Source organism: Phlebotomus papatasi, chromosome 3 (genome assembly GCF_024763615.1).
Source record: "Phlebotomus papatasi isolate M1 chromosome 3, Ppap_2.1, whole genome shotgun sequence".
NCBI lineage: Eukaryota > Metazoa > Arthropoda > Insecta > Diptera > Psychodidae > Phlebotomus > Phlebotomus papatasi.
This window is the reverse complement of record NC_077224.1, coordinates 70,710,734-70,724,424: the sequence shown is the minus strand read 5'-3', so window position 1 is coordinate 70,724,424 and position 13,691 is coordinate 70,710,734. Positions and strand designations below refer to the sequence as shown.

General features: G+C 38.9%; 4 protein-coding genes across 4 annotated transcripts; 2 read left to right on the top strand and 2 right to left on the bottom strand.

The window, feature by feature from the left end:
• Positions 1-191: 191 nt before the first annotated feature.
• LOC129808192 (uncharacterized) lies at positions 192-3,166 on the bottom strand. Its single transcript, XM_055857961.1, has 2 exons — positions 2,704-3,166; positions 192-2,645 (listed from the first exon to the last, which is right to left on the bottom strand). Exons 1-2 carry the CDS (start codon positions 2,980-2,982, stop codon positions 645-647), a joined length of 2,280 nt encoding a protein of 759 aa, XP_055713936.1. The 5' UTR covers positions 2,983-3,166; the 3' UTR covers positions 192-644.
• Positions 3,166-9,077, top strand: LOC129808197 (glyceraldehyde-3-phosphate dehydrogenase 2). Its single transcript, XM_055857966.1, has 2 exons — positions 3,166-3,331; positions 7,817-9,077. The coding sequence occupies exon 2, from the start codon at positions 7,830-7,832 to the stop codon at positions 8,826-8,828; it is 999 nt and encodes a 332-aa protein (XP_055713941.1). The 5' UTR covers positions 3,166-3,331; positions 7,817-7,829; the 3' UTR covers positions 8,829-9,077.
• Positions 9,078-11,621: 2,544 nt separating this feature from the next.
• Positions 11,622-13,462, top strand: LOC129808199 (protein POLR1D). Its single transcript, XM_055857968.1, has 2 exons — positions 11,622-11,766; positions 11,831-13,462. The coding sequence occupies exons 1-2, from the start codon at positions 11,699-11,701 to the stop codon at positions 12,183-12,185; spliced, it is 423 nt and encodes a 140-aa protein (XP_055713943.1). The 5' UTR covers positions 11,622-11,698; the 3' UTR covers positions 12,186-13,462.
• LOC129808196 (XK-related protein 6) lies at positions 12,187-13,571 on the bottom strand. The gene is made up of 3 exons (XM_055857964.1): positions 13,300-13,571; positions 13,144-13,227; positions 12,187-13,079 (listed from the first exon to the last, which is right to left on the bottom strand). Exons 1-3 carry the CDS (start codon positions 13,569-13,571, stop codon positions 12,239-12,241), a joined length of 1,197 nt encoding a protein of 398 aa, XP_055713939.1. The 3' UTR covers positions 12,187-12,238.
• Positions 13,572-13,691: the final 120 nt, after the last annotated feature.

The window sequence follows — 13,691 nt, the reverse complement described above, 5'->3', positions numbered from 1 at the left end:
TTGTTTGCCTATTACATTCATTTTAAAATTTTCTATTTTGAGAGAATTTTTTTGAGGTTATGTATTACATAACCTGAAATCAATCCGTCTAATATTTTTTGAGGTTAGATGCAATATTAACCCTACATTATTTGGAAATATGAACGCTGTTGATGAGTAAATTGTGTAAAGAACCAAAGTCAAAAGAAACCTTTATTTTTATTTGAATGAGTATTTTATTAAATTTTTGATTAAAAATACATAAAATACAATGTTTTCAATTTTGGTAATACGTTCTTCTATCGCGAGATTCTTTATTACCTCTGGAAGCAATAGAAATTGATTTTAATCAATTTGTTTTAGGATGATATTGAGCAAAAAACTACTGATTGACTAACACCACACTCATCCCCACAAAAGCTCCTTCCGGGAAGAATTTTGAGTGCAGCAATTTGAGCGATTGATTAGAAAAAGGTGAACACTTAAAGTATTTGTTTTTTTTTTTTTAAATTCATTCACTAAATTCAGGCTTTGGGTTAGTTTCGAGAAATTCGAGTATTTTGAGAGTTGACTAAATAAAAATTAATCACTACTTGTTAGTTTGAGAAAAAAATAATTAAACAGTCCACAGATTCTTGTTAGGAACATCAAACTAAATGAGTTGACTAGGGGGCTTTTTCCTCAGCCTCCTTCTTGCCCTTGGCGGGTTTTTCGTTCTTCTTTGGCGCCTCCTTGGGCTTCACTTCAGCCGTCTTCTTCGGTGAATCGGCTTTCTTGGCACCATCGTCAGACTTCTTTGGTTCGTTGGCCTTCTTGGCCTCCTTCTTCGGTTCGGCTTTCTTCTTCTCTTCCGGCTTCTTTGGTTCTCCAGCAGCCCCTTGAGGTGGGCTCTCCTTCTTACCTGCACCCTTCTTATTACCCTGTTTTCCGGCCCCTTGCTTCACTTCAGTTGCTGGAGCTTCAGGAGCTGAAGCGGCAGCACTTTCTGGAGCCTTGGGAGCCTCTCCTTGAGCCGCTGGAGCTACCGGGGTTGATTCTTTGGGAGGAAGACTGGCAGGAGCACTTGGAGGAGAAGTTTCCTTGGCAGCAGCTACCACTGGACAGGACTGAGCTGCAGCAAGAGATGGAGGCGCAGCTGATTGCTCAGTGGACGGTTTTTGTGCTTCAGGAGCGGCCTTTTGGGCTTCAGGCTTTGGTTTCTGATCTCCAGGAACCGCCTGTACTGGCTTCGCGGCTTCTTGAGCTGGTTTTGGAGGTTCCTGGACTGACTTTGGAGGCTCCTGGACTGACTTTGGAGGCCCCTGAGCTGGCTTTGGAGGCTCCTGAGCTGGCTTTGGAGGCTCCTGAGCTGGCTTTGGAGCTTCCTGAACTGGCTTTGGAGGCTCCTGAGCTGCTTTTGTGACTTCTTGGGCTGGCTTTGGAGGCCCCTGAGCAGGCTTTGGAGCTTCCTGAACTGGCTTTGGAGGCTCCTGAGCTGGCTTTGGAGGCTCCTGAACTGGTTTTGCAGGCCCCTGTGCTGGCTTTGAAGGCTCTTGGGCTGCCTTTGGAGGCTCCTTGGCTGGCTTAGGGGCGTCTTGAACTGGCTTTGGAGGCTCCTGAACTGGCTTTGGAGGCTCCTGTGCTGCTTTTGGAGGCTCCTGGACTGACTTTGGAGCTTCCTGAACTGGCTTTGGAGCTTCCTGAACTGGTTTTGGAGGCTCCTGCGCTGGCTTTGGAGCTTCATGGGCTGGCTTAGGGGCTTCCTGCGCTGCCTTTGGAGCTTCCTGGGCTGGTTTCGGGGCTTCCTGAACGGGCTTTGGAGCTTCCTGAGCTGGCTTTGGAGGCTCCTGAGCCGGCTTCGGTAACTCTTGCACTTTCTTTGGAGCTTCAGCAGCTTTGGAAGTTTCCTTAGCTGCCTTCTGATCTTGTTTGGGGGCGTCCGGAACAGATTTGGGGACTTCAGCGGCTTTTGGAGGTTCCTGTGCTTTTTGTGGAGCAGACTGAGTTGATTTCGGTGCTTCAGCAGCTTTAGCAGGTTCTTGGGCTGGTTTTGGAGCCTCCTGCACTGGCTTTGGGGACTCTGCAGCTTTAGGAGTTGCCTGAGCTGGCTGCTGAACCTGTTTGGGCACTTCAGCGACTTTAGGAGCTTCCGGTGCGGCTTTTAGTACTTCTGCAGCAGTTTTTGGAGGTTCAGCAGCGGATTTTTGTGCTTCTGTTGCAACTGGTGCTGGCTTCTCAGCTTCAGCTGCCACTGGGGCTACTTTCTGGGCTTGTGCAGCTACTTCCGGTGCCTTAACGGCTTCAGGAGCAGGCTTTGGAGTCTCTACAGGTTTCTGTGCTGCCTCCTGCTTTGCTGGCTCTACTTTAGTCGGCTCTGGAGCTTTTTCAGGCTGTGCGGATGGTGCTGGCGGTTCAGCTGCTTTGCCTGCTTCTGGAGCAACTGCCGGAGTTGCAGTTTGAGCCAGCTGAGCCACTTCAGCGGTCTCTATGAAAGGATTTGTGGGCTTATCGCGCACTTCCTTCTTTGATGCCTCTTCGAAGTTCTCAACCAAATTGGGCACATCGTCTTCCTCAGTGACACTGCTAAGCAATTTATTACCCACCACGACATTACTGGCAATCCTCTTGAGTTGATTGAGACCCTCAGGTCCGAGCTGAGTCAGGATTCCCGGCAGCATTTCGGCGATCTAAATGAAAAATTGAATTATTTTCCTTGTTAATGCAGATTTTCAAACATTTCCTAACCTGTTTGTTCTCTCCGTGTCCGGTAATGGCAAAAGTGTTTGCTGCCAGAGAAGCCTGAGCCTTGGGATTGTTGAAATGAATCACACTCCCATCATTTTTGATCATATTGACCTCCTCGATGCCGGGAATGGTGTTCACGGCCAGCTTCTTGAGCGATGACTGTAGCTTCTTGTCATCCGTGGCTGCCGTGGTATGAACTACCTTCTTCTTTCTCCTTGGAGTCCCCTTCCCGCCAATTCTCACCTGGCTCTGGAGTTTCTTGAGCTTCTCCGCATTCATTGTGCCTTGTTGGTGCCCTCGCGACTCTTCTAGCAAATATTCCGCTGCGCAATTTTTCAACAGAAAGAAAACTTTTCCTCCACGTGCTTTGCGAGACCGGGGTGAAAAGACTTTTCCGTGGGGGGCTTGCGCATTCGTCCTAGCAGCATAACCTCACTTTTCGCCACAGCAAAAAACAAAACTGACAGTTTTATAACAAAATTCTGTGCTACTGCCATAGGCGGCGCTGATAACCCAACCGCCATCCATTGAATCGCCCTTGAAAAATTCATTTTCGTTCAAGCTCTCGTCGCATCCAGACGACATTCAGTGGATTATCACTATTTCCTGCATTGCTGAGCCTTTAAATGTGAGTACTTTGAACCCAAGAATCCTTCCTCAAAACCCCATCAATCAAAAAATGATAAATTAAATCGCAGTACTGGTGTTTTTCCCCGGCAAATTGGGAGAGTGACGTGTTGAGTGCACTTTTGCTCCACATGATCCGCCATTCCCACCCATTTCACCTTCAATTTGTCCTCCAGGGGACTTTCAGGAGTCTCTCCCAGTTGAAGACACTTCCACCTACCCAGAAATACCCCCACAATTTCGGCAAATTGCTTAATAAAATGCAAGGGATTTCATAACATCCGCCAAATTTTCCATCATCCCACTTATCGATTTCGTCCCCTTTCCGGCTCTTCCAGCGTCTGCCCTGATCGTACCCCATCCCACGGGATTCCTGTTACGCAATTTCAGGAATGTTAGGTAGAAAAAGCCGCTTTTTGACCCAAAAACGAGACGCCGCATTTGACCTCCGCGCGACCTTCACGTTGTTTGGAGCTTGAAGCTTTTAGAAGTGAACAAGACAAAAGTGACCAGATTTCCCATTAGCAGGAAAACATTTGGAAATCTTTTCTTTCTGGCCGTAAATCTCGTCTGTGAACTGATGAAATAGTAATTTTAATAATGTAATTCCATGTGAGGCAAATTCCTAAGAATCTTTTTCAGACTTGATATTTTACTACACACTCAAACCGGAATTTAAAAATGCTTTTATCATTCGATCAAGACATTAACGTAATCTCTAATTCTAATTTTAACTTACAATAACTCTTGCCAGTGTTGAAATTTAACATTTAATTGATCATTACATTAAGTAAATTACTGAGCTTCATAAAGAAACCCTGCTTTTTTAAATTTTTAATAATTTAATCTGACCCAGAGATTTATTTTAAAAGTGTAAGTGTAAAAGGAGCTTGTCTAAGGTCTTTAATTTTATACTATCTCAGGTAGTGAGGAGTGATGTTGTACATGATTTTTTTCACATAGTTCTTAAGGAAACTGGGCTTTGCCGTAATAATGTAATTCAGCTCTACAAAACAATTCTGGAATTAAATAAAATAATTGTAAGGCTAATCTTCCTTTAGAAATATGCGAAAAAATGTACATCAATGTAACTTTTTATCTCAGTAATAATTTATTCAATTATTATTTAAATTTATATTATCACTTCAAAAAAAATATGTCGCTTTAAAAAATCTTAAAAGACTTTGTTCAAGAGATTACTTATATTCCAATAAGACTCTTTCTGTCAAATAAGAACGAAGTTTTTCTTAATTTTTTCTCAGAGTTTGAGTTTTTAATTTAATTATTAATTTTTTACTCTTTTAGATTAAGATAAATTTGATTCAGTACAGGGGACTAATAGCTCTTGATTTTATTATTTCTAAATAGTTATCTAAATTTTAGGATTTCTTCATAGAATCGAACATCACAAAAAAGAAAAAAAGTTTATTGGTCAATAATCATAATTTATCGTTTCCTAAATAAGTTATAATCTTTAGCAGTTTAATTGCTCTTAACCCTTCAACGACGAGACACTTTACGGACTGAAAATCGACAATAAAAATTAAACTGAGAAACATAATCAATGAAAAGTCTTACATCTAACCTTGGAAAGTCCAACAGAGTCTGATTCGGTGTGTTTTGTGCTTCTATGAACGATATGGACAAAAATAGCCCAAAAACTTGAGTAATTTTTCTGACAATACCAATGAATAATATTTTTCGCTTTAATGAAAAATATTACGTATGAGTATTCTAGTTTTTATTGCCAAAAGGGGTTTGCTTAAAAAATTAGAAGTATAAAAAATAAATAAAATCAATCATGAATTTGAAAATTCGCCATTTTTCAGCTTAAATATTTACTATATATCAAATAGCTAGAGACTTGCAGATAATATTCTAGATTCCCTCAACCTTCTACTTTACAATTATGTACAGACATAAGAAAAAAAATAACTTTAGGTAGTCAGGAAATAGGGGAAACTGGGGCACCACCAAACAGGGCTACCACCAAACACCACGATTTTATAAATAGGTATAAGGTTTTAGAGAATGAGACTTATATGAAATCATAGATATTATAGGGATGCTTGTCCAACTAAAGAATGATCCACTTAGTTCAAGTAGTTTAGAAAAGAGAATCCTTTTTCGTAAAATTGTTAGATTTTGATAATTTTAGTCATTTATACATATACCTGGAATATGAAAATAAAACAAGTTAAGTCAAATTTCACTACACCAGTACTTTCCTAGATATTTTGGGATAATATTTATGTATTTATTAAAGAAATTAATGTTCACATTTTTTTTAAAAGAATAAAAAAATCAATCACAAAACAGAGTTTGGGGCACCACCAAAAAGGCAAATTTCTCACAATTGTAGATGTCGCGAGAGTAGCTTAAGTGGCAAATTTTTTCCTTATGGCTCGGGCACACCTTTTAGATCAAGAAAATTTCATGAAGTCGAATTTCGGATACCTTTCTTTCTCACATGTTTTGCATAATGTCTATCTCATTCTCTCGCACTCTTCTTCTTCTCTTAAACATCACTACAAATTCAATTTAGCTCTATCGAATTTGGTATGCGAAAAAATGAAATAGTCATATGTAAAACATGGGAGAAAGAAAGGGTTTCGAATTTCGACTTCATGAAATTTTCCTGATCTAAAAGGTGTGCCCGAGCCATTAAAATCTTATTTTCCTCTCCCTCTTTGATCGATTTCCGAAATTTATATCCATTCATGGAATTTTCATTCGAAATTCAAGAGAAATGGGAGAAATATAGTTTAATAGACCTAATTTTGCCTTAAACAACTTTTTAATCAAGAATTGGCGAATAATTTTTCGATTTTATCAAAAAAAAATCAAGAGCGCACAAAATTCGAATTTTAGGTAAAATGTTCGCCACTATTTAGTGGCGCTGCTTACCAAAAAAGAAGTCGATGCTTTAGTTTTCTGCTATTTTTAGCCATTTATTCTAAATGTTGCAGTGTTTTTTTTTTGAGAATTAATAAAATTTTTAATATCTTTATAATTAAGATATGTGGTGAATGCCCAAAATAACTTCAATGGGTGAGAAAAAGAGGTGTTTACTGGTGCCCCAAAAAGTGTTTGGTTGTACCCCGGGTGATTGGAAAAAATCGAAAAATGCATGGTGAAATAATTTTCCTTTTTCTGGAAAATAGCATTGTTTTACATCAGTCTTATATGCATTAATATACAGCCTATACTCAAGGCTATAACATGGTGTAAGCAACATTTTTCTAAAATTCAGAGTTTTCTTGGGAAATTTAGTCAAAAGCGAATCTTTCAAAAGTGTTTGGTGATACCCCAATTTCCCACTAATAATTCACAATGGTAACGAAATATAATTTATTACAAAAAGCTACAAATTAATCTGCTTTATTGATTAGCCATTGGAGTATTTAATAAAAATAATAATAATAATATATTTAATTACAAAAATAAGGTCATCCGCGTCATTCCTTCTACAATTGTGAAAGAAGAAAAATTAAAATCAAAAGAAGTTAAAAAATTCAGGAGTTAAAATTTAAGTACGAATAATAAGAACAAAAGAATTCCTTATTATAGGATTCAATGATAAAATTTTACGAACATTTTTTTGTGTGTTTACGAATATTTACGAACAAATATTTGTAAAAGTACAAAAAATGCTGTTAAGTGATCATGTTACGAACAATGAGCATTTCGTAAGTTCCCAATAGGAATTCATAAACACTTCATAAACACAATTTTACGAAATATTGATTTTCTGTGTGGCAATATCTTTTAACAGTCGTAAAAGTCATACATTTCCTTAAATACAATTATGTCAGATTCATTAACCATTTGAGGATGAGAGGATTAAAAATTAGGGGTCAGAAAAAATCACTTTTCCTTAAGGTGTCTACACATTGGGAGCAATTTTCGTCAAAAATTGCTTTTTTGACAGAAATTTGACGTTTCCTCCTACAACGCTGCAGGAATTTCCTTCAAAAAAGCAATTTTTGACAAAAATTTCTCCCAATGTGTAGAGACCATTAAAGAAAAACATAACTTTTTATAGAAGGTTGTAGAAAATATTTTTTTGAGACACCGCTCTTCCAATCGTCCCTAAACGGTAAAAGTGGTATGGGAAAAATATAAAGTGTTCGAAGCCAGAGTATGTGCGAAACTTGAAAGTCTTCCCCTATTCTAGTTTAAAGACAATGGAAGATTCTTCTATCACATTTATTCGAGATCTTTAAATACAATTAAAAAAGCAAAGCATCAAAAACAAATCCATTAAATTACCCAGATCATGTATAATCTGACCATTTCTTTCCTGTTTAAAATAATTATATTGCCAAGCCCCCAGAAACACCAGCAAAACGAAATATTTTCATCTTCATACAAAAAATAAGCACTCTTATCAGAAATTTTTTTTGGCACACAATCACATAATTTTCACGATGTTGAACAAAAATAAATTCAACTGATAAAAGCGGAACTTTTTGTTCTTATTTAGACCAATTGACAATATGTCCAAGATTGGAATCAACGGATTTGGCCGCATTGGTCGCCTTGTTTTGCGTGCTGCCATTGAGAAGGGCGCCCAGGTGGTGGCTGTCAATGATCCCTTCATTGGCCTAGACTACATGGTCTACATGTTTAAGTTTGATTCCACCCATGGGCGCTTCAAGGGAACTGTAAGTGCTGAGGGTGGTCAGTTGGTGGTCAATGGGATGAAGATTACTGTTTTCTGCGAACGTGACCCATCCACAATTAACTGGGCTTCTGCTGGGGCTGAATATGTGGTTGAATCCACTGGTGTCTTTACGACTATTGACAAGGCATCGGCTCACTTGAAGGGTGGTGCCAAGAAGGTCATCATTTCAGCTCCAAGTGCTGATGCTCCAATGTTTGTTGTGGGTGTTAATCTGGATGCCTACACGCCGGATCTCAAGGTTGTGTCCAATGCATCATGCACAACCAATTGCTTGGCTCCTCTGGCTAAGGTTGTCCATGATAACTTTGAGATTGTCGAGGGTTTGATGACCACTGTTCATGCTACAACGGCCACCCAGAAGACCGTTGACGGACCTTCTGGAAAGCTGTGGCGTGATGGTCGTGGTGCCCAACAAAACATCATCCCAGCTGCCACGGGGGCTGCTAAGGCTGTCGGCAAGGTTATCCCGGCTCTCAATGGTAAACTCACTGGAATGGCTTTCAGAGTTCCGGTGCCAAATGTATCCGTTGTTGATTTGACGGTGCGTCTGGGTAAGCCGGCCAACTATGATGCCATCAAGGCTAAGGTCCGCGAGGCTGCCGAAGGACCACTTAAGGGTATCCTTGGGTACACCGAAGAAGAAGTTGTCTCGTCTGACTTCATTGGAGACAATCACTCTTCCATCTTCGATGCCCAAGCTGGCATTTCACTCAATGACAACTTCGTCAAGCTCATTTCTTGGTATGATAATGAGTTTGGCTACTCCAACAGGGTCATTGACCTCATCAAATTCATGCAGTCTAAGGATTAAAATGCCCAACACGAGAAATCTTCCCAACGCGCCGGTGCCAAGCATCGCTTAATTATCATAGAAGAAAGTTCAGCATGAAAAAGTGTTATATTTGGCCCTGAAAGGTAGAGCTAGTCTCGTTGTCCAACGGATAAAAAAAAATAAACACATCATTGTTTTTTTTTGGAATGATTTTGTGTCATTTTTATTACACACAAAAATATGTAAATCTCAGAAATTTGAGAAATAAATTGTGAAATTCTAATTTCAGCAGTGGTCTTTTTTGTGATTTACTTTTTGCCCAGCTTCCACGTGGAATGGAGATGAGATCATCCGATTTGATGCTGTTGGAATCAGATGATTTCATGCAATAATTTGAAATTCTCAATATTTAGATGAAAATCGATCTAAAGTTTAAGCGATTGATAATAATTTGTCGTACTTGGACCGGTAAGTTCAATCGTCTAGCGTTCACACGAGGATAGCCAAAAGGGAAATCAGAATGGATTTTTCGGAAAAGGTCATTGGATAAATTGGAAAATTTTAATGATACGCAGCTTTGAATTTGCTTCTGTTTTTATTTACAATAATGTATTGTGGGGTGTCAAATGAAGAAGATGCTCCACAAGAGGCAAAAAGAATATCTAATATTTATATGACATATAAATGAGTTTCAGAGTGACACTATTTAATTCCAAGGAGGGAGGGGACATACTGAAGAAAGTTGCTAAGAAATTAGACAAAATTTTCTTCCAAAAAAAAATGGTGCAAGCACAACAATCAAACGAACTCAAAGAGAACAAACTGATGCTTCCTATCTAGGAGTTATGTTAGGGCTGGGGATTTGCTAGTCAAGTGCAAACTTCCGCGCATAAAATTGTATTGTATTTATTTTTCATTACCATTAATAACTTATAATAACTCATGTTAACCCCACCGTACCTTGCGGCCATCGCCGTCTTAGCGTTGGTGACCAACCTCCAGGATAAAACGATGGAAAACCCCTTCATAGGTTGTATGGTCAGGTTTACACTTTTACAATATTATAAATGATGGGTCTGTCCATGAGTGTCTTAATGGTAAGAAATGGGCCTAGCCATAATAGCTGTTTGGCCACTGTGCACAACAAATTGTTGTAATTAAAAGGAAGGAATAAAAATAAGATAAGAAAAAATAAACATTAATTATACAAATAATAAATGACATCAAACAGTGAGCCACAAAAAAAAAGAAATATATAAAATTTAAAGAAAGAACAACACACACAGAACATCAGAAAGTGGTTCCGGATCACGGGCGCAAAGCCGAACCCCATGCAGTTTAATCCATATTCAAATTTAAATCAAATCCATATTCCAGAACATCAACATTGACATCATTTACATCTTTCAATTAGAGCTTCAATAAAGAAAAACGGTCCCGGTCGAAATCCCGAAAGCCAAAATCCCGAATTCTTAAAAGCTACTCTCACGATTACACCCGCACTTGCTGGAGGCAAAGGGAAATTGTCTGTGTCTTGGGAAATTATTCTACACATTTTCCTCCATTTAATTTCATCCCTTTCAAGATTTTGAACATTCGGGATTTTGGCTTTCAAGATTTTGGCGTTAGGGATTTTGGCTGCCTCCGCAAAAGAAAATTGTCCTCCAATACCTCCGCAGCTCTCAGAAAACTCCCTCTCCGAATCCTGTACTTTCATCCGAAGTCTTTCCTATCCTTTCTTCGCAATCTTAACTTGAAGTACCAGAGCTTATTTCACCATCAAACTTCGACGCTCACAATCAAGAATATGCAGCCAGGTCATCAAACGCCCCGACCCAAATTCCAGAATCTTCACTGGATTAGAATTAAAAATCCACAGAAAAACACTGATGTCGATGAAGAAATTTTGAACACTATAATGCACAAACTGAAAGGATTATGTGAAGAACTATACGAAAAAAACAACAATTGATTGTTCTAAGCGCCTGTATTTTTCTAAACAATCTGGATTTGGACAAACAATTAAGGAATTAAAAAAATTAGAAAATTGAAATATGTTTATATTTTATTTCTTATGATCTTTTGCATCAACCTTGATAAACATTATAAAGAAGAGATTTCTTCTACAAAAGGAAATTTAAACTCATTTTGACTCTTCGTTTAGTTCCTATCCCCAGTTTTGGTTTTGTGTTACAGGTCAGAGAAAAAGCAACGTAAAATATTTGTACAAAAAACTCATTTCCAAGCAAAATACCGATTTAAAGTTATCTGACCAAAGTTAATTTATTTTTTACTGATAGATATGACGTTCTACTTTGTGTATTTTATTAAAAAAAAATTGAAAAAAGTTGAAATGTAAAATTTTAGAAGCAAAAAGAATTTCAAATTTTTTAAATATATTTTCTCACCTAGCGCCGCCTAAAATTAAAAGAGATAATGAAGAATGGATGGTTTTTTCGACTTTATTGGATCATAATTATCCTAGAAGACATTTTCTTACAAACTTTTTTTTGGAGTAAGGATGAATGATTAACTAACCTAAATTCTACAAGATCAAAAACAGAAAAAATACAACTTTTTCGAATTATAAAAATACTTTCAAATTGCCTTAGATGCCTATAAATAAATATTTCAGAGAATAAAGAAACTGAATGAAAAATATTATTTTATTATTTTTCTAAATGAAAAATAAATTGTTGCTGCCTATTTCGCCCCTGGATAATCTACCCCGGTCCTAACTGAACATTTGCTTTTGAATTTGAAAGATTTGAAATATTCAAATTTTGCAATCAGCTGTTTTAGACCAGTTGCACTGCTAGAATTCGTCTAGGAACCTGCATCGGAGCCTAAAACGTCAAAAGTTTTGTTTTTGTTTGGAAAATTGAGAGAAAATTTGCATCGGGGGCGCGATGGGAGACTTCCAAGACCACAAAATGTTCAAGCAGAAGAGAAAATTGACTGATGAGGAGCTTAGAAAGTGAGTTAAGCGGAAATCCTGGATTAAAAACATGCAGATAAACAGTTTCAATTCGTCTTTTTAGGCTCGCCATTGAGGAGCTGAACCTAGAACTTGTCAAGGCTGCTGCCAGGGCCGAGGTCATTGGAGCTTCTGGCTGGAAACCCTGCCCATTGAAGAAGACCAACAAGAGATTCCTCATGTCCACTCTAAAATCCGCCGTGAGTCACAATGACAGAGAGATCAAGAAAAGTCTGAAGGGAAGTTCCGATCAACTGAGGCGCATTGAGAAACAAAGGGAATCTCATCGGGATGAAGGATCCAGTAAAATTGCAGTAAAGTCGAGCAGAAAAAGTAGTAAATCGAGGAAATTCGGCGAGAGGAAGCATGAGTTCAGAAAGCCGGAGAAAAAGAAATCAGAAAAAATAAAAAATCGGTAAATGTTTTAATTTTTTGTTTTTAAAAAATATCGTCTGGATATTTTTAAAAAAAATTACTGAGCATTTTGGTCACGGGAAACACGAAGTGGTAGAGATTCTCGATTGGCAACTTTGGCAGTTACATTTGGATGGAAGCACTTGTAGTAGGCGACTTGGAAGCTGATGCCCAGGATGAAGAGACCAGTGACAGCTGCTACGAATAAGTAGAATAAGTACATGGGCATCAGCTTCCAGTCCGCGTAGAAGTAGTAGGCTGTGAGGCAGGCAACGTTTTCCACGAAGCAGATGGAGTAGAAAGTGGCGTAACGGTAGCGCGTAGGTCCTTCCTTAACGGGGATCAGATGGAAGAGAAAAATAGTTCCGATGGTCAGGGAGAAGAGGAATTTCGTGGCGAAATTGTAGCTGCAGAGATTGAGATTGGCTCTATCGGAAATGAAGATGTACAGGCCAAAGAGGAGCACGTGAATGATGCAGCAGAGAAGGGTGAGAAGGGGACCAATGCTGGCAAGAAGAGCAATTGCCAGGATTCTGGCCAGGGACATGAACAAATTCCAGAGAATGTGAAACCCTTGCCCGATGACTTTGATCTGTTTCTTGGAGGGAGTGGCCAGTCTTAGGCATTTCTGGTGAGAGCTCAACGTGTAGGCCATGCTAAAAACACAGCTGACCAGTAGACATCCCTGCCACACTGTCATGGTTTCCTCCCCGGATAGCCAAATGGCAATCTGAAGGACTTTCTGCGGCGCTGCTTCCAGAAAACAATCAAAGAGACGCAAGAAAGTCTCATCAGAATCTGCCTGAAGGAGTCTATTGTAGTATTTCACAGCTCTCTCCTTCTGATTCCTCCTCCTGGCCAGCCAATACTTCAGAGATAGCACAGAAGTTTCCCAGTAGCTGTGGAAAAAGCACAAATGCAACTCCTGACCTTGAATTTTCTCTCTCCTTTTTCTGAACTTACCGGAAAATGTTGAGAAAAATATTCCAGGCAGCTCTGGAACAGCAGTCTTTTCGTTCATTCCTAAGAGATTCATCCCTGGACCTCCTGAAAAAATAGAAATAAAAGACAATTTCCATGAAAAAAAGTCTTCCGGAAGGCCTTCAGAGAATCTCTTACACTTCACAGCTGATCAGGAGTGTCAATATCCAGGGAATTATGCAGCAGGCAAGGGTGTATATCATGTAATTGGCATACCCACGATTGTAGTATTGGATTGCAACATAAATTGTAACCCCAAAGGACACCACTCGCATAACAATTGAGAGAAAATTGTAGAAAATATCACAAGGATTGATATTTTCTTTGTCCTCCAGCGATGTTTCTTGGATATCTGGTGGCACTTTCAGGGGGATACGTGAGGAGACATATGATGCATCAAATTCATTCATATCCGAGGCTACTTGGGAAGCAATTGCACTGGGAAATTAACTAAAACAAAAGGGGTGAAAAGAAAGCAAAACAGAGAGAATCACGCCGCGAATTCCGCCACTGACGTCACAACCTTTTGA

Bases quoted from the DNA above. Each gene is read 5' to 3' on its own strand.
- LOC129808192 (XM_055857961.1), bottom strand. From the start codon at position 2,982: ATGAATGCGGAGAAGCTCAAGAAACTCCAGAGCCAGGTGAGAATTGGC. The intron at 2,646-2,703 runs GTTAGGAAATGT...TTTTTCATTTAG, and splicing joins GACACGGAGAGAACAAACAG to ATCGCCGAAATGCTGCCGGG.
- LOC129808197 (XM_055857966.1), top strand. From the start codon at position 7,830: ATGTCCAAGATTGGAATCAACGGATTTGGCCGCATTGGTCGCCTTGTT.
- LOC129808199 (XM_055857968.1), top strand. From the start codon at position 11,699: ATGGGAGACTTCCAAGACCACAAAATGTTCAAGCAGAAGAGAAAATTG. The intron at 11,767-11,830 runs GTGAGTTAAGCG...TCGTCTTTTTAG, and splicing joins ACTGATGAGGAGCTTAGAAA to GCTCGCCATTGAGGAGCTGA.
- LOC129808196 (XM_055857964.1), bottom strand. From the start codon at position 13,571: ATGAATGAATTTGATGCATCATATGTCTCCTCACGTATCCCCCTGAAA. The intron at 13,228-13,299 runs GTAAGAGATTCT...CTATTTTTTCAG, and splicing joins CTCCTGATCAGCTGTGAAGT to GAGGTCCAGGGATGAATCTC. The intron at 13,080-13,143 runs GTAAGTTCAGAA...CTTTTTCCACAG, and splicing joins ATTTTTCTCAACATTTTCCG to CTACTGGGAAACTTCTGTGC.